The sequence below is a fragment of the Aphis gossypii genome, chromosome X (assembly GCF_020184175.1).
Source record: "Aphis gossypii isolate Hap1 chromosome X, ASM2018417v2, whole genome shotgun sequence".
Lineage (NCBI taxonomy): Eukaryota > Metazoa > Arthropoda > Insecta > Hemiptera > Aphididae > Aphis > Aphis gossypii.
The window spans coordinates 5,968,322-5,981,957 of NC_065533.1; the positions used below are offsets into that span (position 1 = coordinate 5,968,322).

The following is a 13,636-nucleotide window of genomic DNA, read 5'->3' on the forward strand; positions in this document are numbered from 1 at the left end:
ATTTCGCGTTATTACGTCGTATATGTGCTAAACAAGACCGAACAATCGACGATACACATAATACATATACCAACGCTTATATTCAATGAAGTTGTATATACTTACGGACAGCCCAAAACCGACAGCGCCGCGAGTGTCGCACTTGCCACCGATATCGTCGCTAAACGCGTACGCGTAAAATAATGCACATAGAAATACGGTTGATAGGTACCATTGTATACCATCGTAAGCAATAGGCATGCATAGAAGTGAGAGTTAAGGGGTAATATGTTGTTTGTATGTACATATTATGCAGACAGAAAAAATAATATTTAACACGACTGTAAAATACAAAACTTACCCAGATGACAGGCTATTTGGCCACATAAGATGTCGATGACACCTGTAACAGAAGAAAAAAAATACTGTTAGTATATAATAATAATATGAGTACCTATACGTTTCGATATACGTATAGATTCTATAGCAGCTGAAGTGACGCCTGCACATTTTGGCGACCTTAATCTAATCGATCGATTACAATCAAAAATCATAAAAAAAAGCCTGTGCATCATATACATTTGGAATTTTTCGACTCACCGCGAGATATCTTATATTATGTTATTATAATACGATCAACCGACGATCGCGACTATATACTCATTGCAACGCTCTGTACAACGAGACGGTGCGCCTGCAGCAGTGTATAGGTAAACCGTCGTGTAGACGTCTCGCTGTCGAGTATAAAAGTCGAGTACTCGTGCTACAGGCACGCGGCGATTATGTAGGTATTACATTACTATTATTAGTATTATTATATACTAGATTTACAACTGTAGGTACTACACAAATACTATACACTAATACTACTGCGTACAACCGCTGTGTAGGTACCACTTTACGCACTCGTATTATAATATCGCTGTATATCATCGTCGCGTATTGCCCGCGCGGGTATATTATAATACAATAAACACGTACGTCAATCGCTGTACGATGACGTCAATGAGAGCGGTCGCAGTCGAGTGTCGTGCGATTATGGTACACAATAATATATAGTCCGTTAATGCACACATATAGGTATGATATAATAATTATTAATACATAATAATATAATAATGGATGTAGTATAGCGCTGGTGCACACTATACCGCCGAGCAAACCGCCAGCGAGTGGACACCACGACGACGGCAATGTTATTATCGTTAAGCTATACGACTCGACGATAGCAATATAATAAAGTCTACGCATATTACAATAATAATGTGTAATTACATGTATTTAGGTACCCACGTTCTCGGCTACTTGATATAATACATAAAAGGCGTATGTGTACTTATAAACACTAAATATATAATATATATGTGTAGTATGGGTGACCCCGTCAATTGTGTGCACACTGCTGCAGCAGTTATTTGCTTAGGCCAAAACGTTTAGCGGGCGTTGTCCGACGTGTCAAATGTACATCATCGTCGCGATTACACACGAGATGAAATGAAATCGTCGACGAGGGGGCGGGTGATCGGAGTGTGCTACGACGTTATTATCACAAAAAAACACTACAAATTCACCGGGGAGACTCGACCATTGTCCTGCGTGTATAAGAGTACCTGTCACTGGCGTGGACCTTCTTGGAACGCATATTTGGAAAAAAATAAAGAGATTTGTATTTGATTTAAACTCGAGCGCGCGCGCGCTCCGTCTGCATTATGGTGTACAATGAGATTCCGGTGTCCAGCTATTGGAGTGTCAAGCGTTTTTGTTATTTCTGGAGCGGGATTGCCCTCACCTGCGGCGATTTCGCCGACATAAATGCTATTTGTAGGTACATAAATGCAATCGCAAATGATTTGGCAAGGCATTTTGTGATTTCGGGACGAAAAGGGTTATCTTTTCTACTATTGCTACACGTTTCCGGTGCGGTAATTTTAAGATGAATTTGACAATTTTTACTACGGGTTCGTGAAAAATATTACTTATACCAAGATTAGTAAAATCTTTAAAAATTTCTATAAATAATTTTTATTCACGTCGTATTTCAGAAGCTTAGAATGATTCATAATTTCTAAATGTTCACTTTAACAATATTAAACCTGCTATAATCTATACAACTTGTTAGAGAATAGAAAATCGTTATATGGAATAGATATAGATTTTATAATGTACATATTGTATTAATATTAAATAATAATAGGTTATAGGTATAAATTAGACTTATTTAACTACATTTACATAATATATTTACATATTAAACATATATATACTATATTCGATTGAAAAATCGTAGGCTATTCGAGTGTTTTGTATAGTATATGTGTATAATGTGTCAACAATCGCGGTATTAACAATGCTCGGTGTTTCGATAGTGACTCGAGTGTCAACGCGGTTTATCACTGTGGCTCGAGTATTTTACCTATAACTTTTTCGAGTGGACAGCAAACACGGAAAATACGATTGTTATCAAACTCTGATAACGTGAATTTTTTATTTTACGGAGTACATCACGACAAACGGTTGGCGACGGCGTCCGTTGTGGATTGAAGAAATATATTTCTAAAAATATCATCGCTATAGAATTTTATACTACATTATATTATGTATTATTAAACACCTAATATAGTTTAAAATAAAATCAATCGTTTGATGTGATTTAAAATAATTGTTTCACATTCACTTTGCAAAATTCATTATATTTACCATTACGAAAAAAAATTATTGTCGTCGCAATATTAGAAGAGTGTAAGAATTATAAAATATATTATACTACAAAGCTTTATGTTCCTATTATATGTAAACCTATTTTTTTTTTCTAGTTGCAAAATTAGAGACCATCATCGTAAACGGCACTAAAATATATATTGACACTGCAATCTGAAGATCAAAACTGTTTACCTATAAATAAAACAATCTTTAATCAAATTGATCGTTACTTATCAATTTTTTACAATAAGTATACCGACGACGTAATTATTTATAAACATCGTACCTATACCTTCTTATACCTGCCGAATAAGTACGATAATTTTATAATAGATTTTTAACAGATGGCGTCTGCAATAAATATATAAGGATGATATAACTGCAATTATATAGTACGCGTGTATATTAAATATAATCATAAAATAATAAAGCACTTTCGCATGAACCATGTAGTTTACATTATACTTTTATACTGACTAACTATAAAACTGTTTATACTTTCCATTAAAATGTGGACTCGTGTCACGCGGGACAGAGAGGATTCCCTGAACCGAAATTCGGAAGCCGCGTTTCTTGTACATTGTACTCCGTCAATAAATGACAATGAGCGCGCAGCTCATAATATATAATATATACAATCGTGAAAGCTGTCCTACTTAAATATTCCGCGGTTTCTTGGTGTATATTATGTATAAAAAAAAAAGAGAGAAATACACTGGAAACTAAAGCTTTGTGCTTGTGTTCGTAATTTCGCAATCATATACCTGCCAGCTGCAGTAAACAATATAATTTTATACAGATACACGAGTACGTATTTGCTCGATATCCACGGGCAGTCGAACGTGATGAATAATAATAAGAAAAAAAACGGGAGACCGACTTCACGGCGAACGGCGTGCGCTGATGCGAGGAACGCGATTATAATATTTTTTTCCGCATATAATATATATATATATATATAATACGTACACTACGCATGTATATTGTATATATATATATATAAAAGGTACCGCCCAGGGTATTTATTTTTCTGTTTTTTTGCTTTGTTTTTAAACAGGTTTTTGTTGTTTAAAACGGAGTTTTTGTTTCAGAAAACGTAGAAACACGAATTTTTACAACCCCGAGCGTTAATACTTCATTTTATAATATAAAATATCAATAAATGTTGTATCGCCAGCGCTCTACTTGTACCGCCGTCACGGCGTCCGCCATCACGATGCCGCCATCATCACGTCGACTGACTGCGGCGCGAACCCCGACGGAGGTGGCGGGGGGGGAGTGAAGTAGGGGGACTGGTCGCAAGAGGGGAAATTTTCCCTTATTGTACATAATATTATACACTCGCCGTATATCGGTGGGGCTATTGTCGTTATTATTGTTTCGTTTCGGGTTTTTTTTTACACCGGCCCCCTAGTTTTAGAAAAAAAAAAATTAGCCTTCTAAGCAGCTGCCATTTACACTCCAACAATGGGTTTGCGCATTATATACTGTACATACATATAAAATAATATAATATATGACGTGATGATCGGAATCGCGGGGGAAAACGCGAGCGTATGTAACTTCTCGTCGAACGCGCGCGCGTCATACATAATATAATATATTATTATTATTATTATCACAGGCCCCGGCCGGGGGTAACGGTTTGGGCCCTCGTTATTGTACACATATTACAGTTGTGCGGCGGTATAGTTCAATATTATATTATTTTATGTTGGCCGCCGCCACCTCGCAGGCGGTGACCGTATATATTATACCTATATATTTACCATCGCATCGCACAAATGCGGAACCCACGGGGGACCGTTTCAATTTTTTTTCTACACTATGTTACATATAGTATGCTATATACTCGTATTTATATGTAGCCGTAGAGCAGCTACCTAAACCTTCGAAACAGACAAAATTCATAAAACCTGCAGCACCGTTGTCGAGCACAACAAATATAATATCGCAATGTATATATATAGTATATACGGACATACGGTAGGAACTATATAGGTACGTCATTGTTGGTTATATTAATTGAGAGTATTTCGGATGCGTTACAATATGTATTTGTGTCTAGAAACTGCAACGAGAAGGAGTTTATTACTATATAGTATGGTTTAACGGGGCCTAATTATATTTTTTCACCTCTCATAGGTAAACGATAAGTTTTTAATCCAAAATTAGATACCTATATAATGTGTCTATATAAAAATGTAATAAAAATTGAAAACGAGACCATAAAATAATTATGAGCTATATTATAGCTGCTGTTTTAAGAACGATGTATTGTTCACACTAAAATGATATACATTGAATAATCCGCATGTGTACCGATACTAAAAAAAACATAAAGTCATACGTTTCTATATTGATATAGGGTTATAGCCTGTCTATCGATGTCAGCTGCGAGGAAAAAGTTATTATATTGTTCTGTTGTCCTCGTTGTGATGTTTATTGTGTGCACAAAAGCTGTGAAACGCCGAGTTCCCCCTCCCACTAAAGATTTTCATAGTACAACCCCGAAGCGTTCATTCGTCGTATACAGTCTGTGTATAGTACGTAGCACGCATAAATTATCGCGACCCTGGCGGAATGGTACATATACACTCGGAGTAACCCTTATTTTTTTTACCTGCACCGAGCTAGAACGCATTGGCGTATAAAAGGGACGTACATACGACGTATAGGGCGGTTCGGAAAGGGTTGATTTTCACGCGTAGAGGGGGACAGAATTAGAGACGAAAAAAACCGTCGTCGTTAATACAATATATAATAATAATAATAATAATAATAATAACAATTTATAACGGTCGGGATAAAAAAAAATAAATAAATAGAATTAAAAATTAATTAACACTTACAACATTACACTGCGACGTTCACGGATATCGGCAGCTGTATAATATATATATATCGCATACGTGTGTATATACGGGATATATGTATAATATATTACATCGTGAAGTTATCAAAGAATGCAATGTTCGAATTTTGACGATCTGACGTGGCTGCAGAATAATATACCTCAATATTATTGTAACAATAATAATTTGTTATAATATTATTGCAGAAGACGGACGACCACGGTTGTTAAGAGTATAATCTGTGCCCCATCAACAACCATCACAAGACTCGACACGAATGTACTATATGCGCGACAAGTGACAATATCGGTATATATATTATTTATACGGTCATATCATCGTTTCGCAACACTAGTCTATCGCTCCCCTCCTCTTCCCCTCTCGATCCATTCCTCTCCAACACAACACACACTGCTGTATTATTATGTTCTCATGTTCTGCATCACGTGGCGGCGGCATCGTTATCGGTCACCGTATAGTTTTTCGAGATAATTTCGGCCTGCAATCTCAACTACCTACGCTCTTATATTTTAATGATAGTATACCTATAACATTATTTTGACATACCAACAATCAAGCTGTTTGAACGCGGCACAAACACTTGTAACGTCGAGGGGAATAACACGCATACCTACGTCAAGTTCGATCCACCACCATCGTTGCAGAGATTAAATCATTCGTTGCAGACAACTTCCATCGTTTGTATTAACTCGTGTATTGCCATTGAGTGTTAATGACAACAGCCAAAACCCAAAACCCATCAAAAAAGTAATGGCTGAGGAGTGATGAGGCAAATACTTTTATAGAAAAGAAAAACGTTTATATCATAATAGTCTACTTATCTACTACATGTCTACATGTGGTCTTGTGGTGGCTAAAAAGTACAATGTAAAACAGTATTGATATTGATACTTATTTGTCATCATCACATGATTTTTGTCACGATAAAAAATTGAAACATAATAAAGTCATACATTTAAGATCAAGCTCATTCATCATGCAAATGCATAGTGTTCTTCGGAAAGAGAAAATTTAAAAGTCAAGTCAAGTTTTATAAATTAATCTGCGGTGAAAATTGACAATATTTTTGCGACTTTTACATGATATTTTATATTGTCGAATTTAGATATCCGTATATATAATATATGTGTGTAAGTTACATTATATATTAAAATGTATAAAAACTTGTTAGTTTATTACCAATAATAGAAAAGATATAGAAATTTAACTTAAATAGTATGGTACATTAGTTAGTACCCATAAGGTATAGATATTTATAGTTCTTTTTTTACTTTAATTGAACTTCATAACTTGCTCTAATTTCAATATGAAACTCAAAACTTCTCGTGTTAGCTTAAAAAATATAATAAAATATTCCAATAACCAACAATTAATATTTTACCGTACGTAAATATATTTTTTTAATATAACCACTAACTAGGTATACTGTAAATATTTTTGTAAGTATATTCTCTGACTGAAGTTATTTTAATAATGATCAAACATGTATTATAATAATATAATATACCAAATTTATAGTTATAGTTAGATTTTTGTTTTATTTTATAGGTATTAGGCAAATCTCTTCTACGCCTATATAAACGTAATTTGAAAATTGATGACAAATATAATGGGTCAAAGAGAGTAAGTAAATACAAAATTCACGCTTTCTTTGATATATTTATGATTTATTTCAGACAATAAATTAATTAAATTTTTTCTTCAAATCGAGTTTGTTTTGTCGGAAATTATAGTATATTCAACTAAATAATGGTTACGACCAAAACAAATTGCGTACACACAGAAAATATTAGAAACCACTGCTGCTGTTAACACCGTAAATAGGACTTTATTATAATAAAATCTTATTATTTACTTACAAAATAATTATTATATTATAGACTTGCAGGGCGGAAACATTGTCGTCGTCGGATGCGGTCGTGGTATTGTGATATAATATTATAGCGGAATTTTAACGGCGGCGGACAACAACGAACGACGATTGTTTATGATTATTATTATTATACACAGGTCGATAGGCGATAATTAATGTTATTTTTTAGATTTTATTAATTATTTTCATTTGTTTTTACGACACATCCGGTTAGACACGGTTCTGTCATACCTGCTGCAGGTTTCATAACACTAGCTATTACAACAGCAGCAGCAGAAATATTCTTATCGTAAATTACTTCCGTTAGTGTCGTTAACTTCTGATGGCACGCATTTCTATAGATAAGCAGCAGAAACTAGAGTATAAAAATAACAGCCACACTAAAAGCTAAATTAAATTTTCCGCGGATCGACGACAAATTTAACAATTATTTCAAATTTATCGCAATACAATATGTATATACTATCACATATAATATAGTAGAGTTATTATATAAGTTATAAATAAATCAGAAGATATATTTGGAGTTTAGATGTACTAACAAAGATAAAAAAAGATTATATTACATTATCATCATCTATCATAAAATAAAATACGAGTGACGAGCCAATATCATAATACTATCAGTAAAGTTATCAACGTTATTAATACAAATATAATCAATTTAATTAATATTTGTATTCTCGTTTAGGTATAACTACCTTTCTAGTATCGTACCTATATGTACTTGGACGTCAACTTTTTTTAAGCGTTATACCGTAACAATAGTTAATGTTGAAAATTGATTAAAAAAAAAAAGTTATTTTTGTATATTTCTACATGTATTATTTACGAACCACAAAAACTTGGAGATATTTTATAATGATCACACGCTGCGCCAAAATAATGGCACCGGAATGAAATTTGGAAAACACGTTTCCAGAGATTTTCGACCGAATTATTTCAGCATCGTAAATTATTTCGCTAAACTTATTGCCTCGTCACAAAGTCATATACCTACCTAATAATAAATAATAATCGATAGAAAAAAAAAGAGGGATTGGAGTAATCGGACTTATTTAATAAGTTTTACAAGTATAGGTAGGTATTATACGTATTAACGTATTATTATTATTTAACTGTCGCGACAGTTCCTGCACGGTCAGGCCCAGATTGCAGGGTAAGCTAGAAAATCTCGGCGGGCTGCTTAGAATATCAGTCGGTTATGAGTGTTATTTGGTTGTAATCTTATTTTTTTAAATAATGATTAATTAATACAAACATTAGTAGAAAATGTAATTGAATGAATTATTGAATTCGGTAGGCCAATATACTTTGCCTATATCCAGTGCTATTCACGGTGACTTGTGATCTAATAATGTCTTTTATAATACAAACATTATGTCTTAGAAACCGACTAACAATGAATTGTTTAGGACATATAGTTTTATTCATGTTATCACTAATTTAGGCAGGTATTATTATTTAATATTTTATAAATGATGAAAGAAATGTAATATAATATACAGAGATCGAATACCGAAAATTGAGCAGCGGAAATAATGTAGGTACGAGTATGTCATTAGTTCAGTTAAAGTATATAGTACAATAAAATATTATTGTGATATATTAGTGTATAAGTCTCTGGAGTTAGGTATAATTATTGATACTGGAGAACCTACAGAGCGACTATACGCGTAACTATAATCGTTGAGACATAAACAAGTTGGGTTCGCGTTCGATGCGTAGGTAGTTAAAATATGACCGACGACACCCGTTTTACACATATCGACATATCGTACTGTACGATTCGTGCATAATATTATAGGTACTCGCTTAACTTTAAGTATAGTCTACTTATACAATATAAACAAAGTTTGAGTCGTTACAATCGATATGGTACCGTAAGGTGGTATGTAGGCTTCAAACGACCATTAAAGCTGCGTAGGTAGGTATGTATCATGTGACGATAATTTTATATAAGCCTATACGACTCACCCCGTACAGTTTGCAGTCGTCGGTCAGATATTCAGTCGGAACGACAGCAGCTGTCGTTATCACGACTAATAGTAGTCCTAGGCGAATCGGCGGCGGCAGACAGCGGCAGCACGGAAGAGATTCGGCGGCGGCGACGTCGGCGGCCGACCACGGCGGCGTGACTACAGCTTCGTGCTGCAGTTGACATCGGCTGACGACTCGACGGCGGACGAACGGGAGCTGTCTCGGGCCGTCTCTGTGTGCTGGTCTCTCGTGTAAACAAACGGGTTGTGTGTTGATCGGGGTAAAGAGCGGCGCGTCGTACGCGGTCGAGTGGTGCAGGCGGCGACACGGAATTATTATCTGGTCAAATCGTTTTGAGTACCTACTATTACGCGACGACGTCGACAAAATAAATGTCTATACTTTTTTTGTTAGAATTAATGTTACAATATTATGGCGGCGCGTTATGATCGAACCGCGATCACCGTCTCAAAATATGACGCGACAACGACAGACGGCGACGAGGACGACGACGACGACGTGATTGTACGGGCCGATCGTTATAAACTGTTCGCGGTAATGCGGCGCGGTTAGCTGCTGCTGCTGCTGCCGCCGTTGTTCTGCGGCGGCGGCGAAGATCGCGCCCTGTCGGCCGAAAACGGTACTACGGCGACCAACTACGCCTCGACGGGCGGGGGGCGGAGCCCGTGCGCTAGCCGGCCGTTGCGTGCCCTGGTGCGGTGGCGGTTCCGTGCACCGCGCGCGCGGTTACCGATGGGGCTGCTATGATGTATACGCGCGCTTCGTTCACCTGGTGCAGCCGCCGCCGTCCTTGCCCCCTCGCCGCCGCGGCGATCTCGCGGCCGGACCAATCGCGGAGTTCGGGTCACGCCCACCTACGCCGCGCGGCAGCTCTCCGTACGTAAATAATAGTAATAATAGCAAATAATAACACGGTGACGGTACCAAAAAAAAAAATCAAAAATCAAAAAATTCTCGAAAAGAAGCGTTCCGAAAGAGAAATTGATATGTATATAGGTATGATGATGATGATAATAATAATATAATAATGATACACGTAGGTACGTGGTATAATATAATATTATATCATATGGTAGTATATATATTATATATACCTATATATTATGTATAATGTATATATAAGTACGTGTAATGCGAGTTTCCGATGTGTGGTATAGTGTGCATGTTGAATTATATTGCAGGCATGCATGCAGTATACTATTATTATTGTATTGGTATTATGACGTTACATACCGTGGTTATACGTAGGTATAGATGGGTTATGATATATCTGTATAAACCTAGGTACCTATTGGTATAAAATATAGGTAATATTAAATAATATTTGTGTCACCATATATACAGTATAATTATTTCTATAATATATATAGTGGTAGGTAATTAATATAATAATATATATTATATACACAACCTATATAATTAATATACATACCTATATTTTGTTTTTTTTTTAACTAACTTATTATACTCTATTTAATTTATATTATCTATTTTATTGTTTTTGTAAATAGTTTATATTATAAGGTTTTGTGTTTTAAAGCTATAGTTTCACAAGGACGCGTTTCAGTTTAAGTTTGTACGCAATAGATTCATAAACTTTTATACCTACCATGCATTACGTCAAAGGAAATACGTTAACGCGTCGGAAAAGCACGTACCTATATAAATTTAAACAATAAAAGTCGAAACGCTAGCGTACAGAATGCACGCGATTCATACATGTATACGTGCACGTAGAAACGTAGTCTGTTTGGAAATAGGCTTTATTCCATCTATAGTGTTAATAGTATAGTTATAGATATTATGATTTAAACTAAAGTCCATAAATAATGCAAAAATTATTAATGTGATTATAGATGCTTGTATTAGCCATGAGGTAGGTAGGTATATATAAAATATATACCTATAGTATATATAGAATAGTGACGGCTTCATAGAATTTTGTTTAGAAGAGGATGCATAATCACAATAATTCTGTTTATTTTTATTTTTAAGTCATTTTTTTTAATTTTTTGGGATTTACTTATATAGTGGATACAACCCGCCAACACCCCTATAATCGCTTGTATGGTGCAGATACTAACGTCCTTTGTGCATGTATATTGTACATAGATACAAATGTAAAATAATATATATTTTTAATTCATTTGGAATCACGACGATGTTTTCATTTCTCATTTAATTCAATAACTATTTTCTTTCATCCCGAGCGGATAATTACCTATAATACGCGAAGACTATAAAATTCTATCAATCCCAGTATTAAATATTCGAAAATAAGTTTCACTTCATTTTATGAATCGCATGCACATATTGACATCTCACATCGCGTACGACGCGCATTTTTAATAAGTTATTATTGTTAAATATTGAAATACCTATATTATACATTACTTATAATACCTAAGTTATTGTTTTATTTTTTTACATTTATTTTTCTCTTATCGTTCATTTACCTATTTATCCATCAAAACGTTTAATATAATGTTACAAAAACCTTTGCAGCCTATTTATAATTATATAGTCTCAGTTCGGTACTAATTAGGTACTATTTAAAAATCTCAAAGAAATCGGGAGGCAATTGGCAATAGATATAGCTAAATACATGGCTAAACGTTGCTGCGGATTTTCTAATGCGATTGATATAATACCTACGGCTGCAACTGAATATATATATATAGGTACCCTAACCTGATAAAATTCATGGCGGCGCCTATACACATTACATATATATGTGTTTGTGTGTACCTATATTATATATATTATAATATATGTACAGCGGATAACAAACCATTTCAATCTATCCCGTGCGTAATAAAATCGACTGTTCTAATTTATATAATTTAATAACGTTCTAATAACATATGGATTGTAAAAGAAAAACACACACGTTTTCACGCATTTCAGTATAAATTATTGTAATACGTCTATTATATGTACATTATTGTTATACGTATATATATTTATACCTACTTTTATTCCATAACATTTCCACGAGGAAAGCCGCAGCTGCATCGAAATGATTAATATCATAATCGTCGAGATAAAGGAAAAAAAATAAAAACAACAACCCGTCGTATAATAGTCTGCAGTCGTCAAATCGTGATTATTATTATTTCTCTGTTTTTTATTATTATTATTATTATTATTATTATCATCATTGTTTTCGTACCGGCTGCTGCAGGCGCGACGATGCTTAACCAAACAACGTCGAATATAATATAATATATGTGTATATAATATGTGCAAGTCTGTTCACGGTATAACAATAATAATATATGTATACCTAAATACAATACATGTAGTTGAATATATATAACAACGCAACGCGGCTGCAGCTATATAATGTTATATTATGTATGATAAATATAATATTGTTCGTATATTGCGTTGAAAAAAATACTTATACCGTTTACCTATCCCGGGTAAATATGTATATGATGTACAAACGAAAAAAAAACCATGGAAATAAAGATATAATATAATATTTATATATATACGAGAAGAAAATTTTGCCAACAATATATGAGAGAGCTGCAGCTTCGGGCGCTGTACCTACTACGAGGGAGAAAAGATCTTCGTTTTCGAGTGGTGATACGAGATTCAATACACGTGTACCTATATATATATACATAACGACGAGGACGAGAGATCAAACGCGCTTAATCCCTCGAGTATATATATGCGTATATATATATATATATATAGAGCGAGACCTCGGGCGGTTGGCTGTATATACCCTGCATATATATTGTATTATATCATATACATATTCATATGGCTAGTGCTGCAGTGGAATCCCTGCAGAAAACCCTTTTCGTTGCCGTATACTTTTAATATCTATATATACGCATACTCGCACTTGTAAAGCGCAGACAATAAGAACAAATTGTCCGCATTTTTTTTTAAGTGAGAAAACGGGCGTAATTACACGCCATTACCTATTGCATATTTAATATATATATATACGTATTTTAACGCCCTATATGTATGTTGACTGCCCTGGTCTTCCAGGGTTAGAGTATAACTTTCCCCGTTTTCTCTTTAACTACCTATATATAACACAGCTGCAGCCTGCAGGAAAATGGGAAAACGCTGTGAACCATAATAAAAACCAAACTTTATATATACATTATATATATGTACTTTAAATGTATGTGTATTTTCTATCTGGAAAATTTGACAATTTATTCAACAGTTTAATAAT

The 13,636-nt window shown here is 34.5% G+C and overlaps 1 protein-coding gene across 3 annotated transcripts in view; it reads right to left on the reverse strand.

Annotated features, from left to right (window-relative positions):
• The window catches only part of LOC114131493 (homeobox protein OTX1-like), a 35,326-nt gene extending 25,355 nt beyond the window's left edge, over window positions 1-9,971 (reverse strand). The window contains exons 1-2 of one of the 3 annotated variants that reach the window (XM_050207972.1): window positions 9,406-9,971; window positions 341-382 (exon numbers count right to left, since the gene is read on the reverse strand). In XM_050207972.1, coding sequence (XP_050063929.1) covers window positions 341-366 — 26 coding nt within the window. In that variant the 5' untranslated portion in view covers window positions 367-382; window positions 9,406-9,971. Of the gene's footprint in view, window positions 1-340; window positions 383-5,531; window positions 5,822-9,405 lie in introns of those variants that run through there. The other 2 variants (XM_050207971.1, XM_050207974.1) reach the window with 2 other exon arrangements.
• Window positions 9,972-13,636: the final 3,665 nt, after the last annotated feature.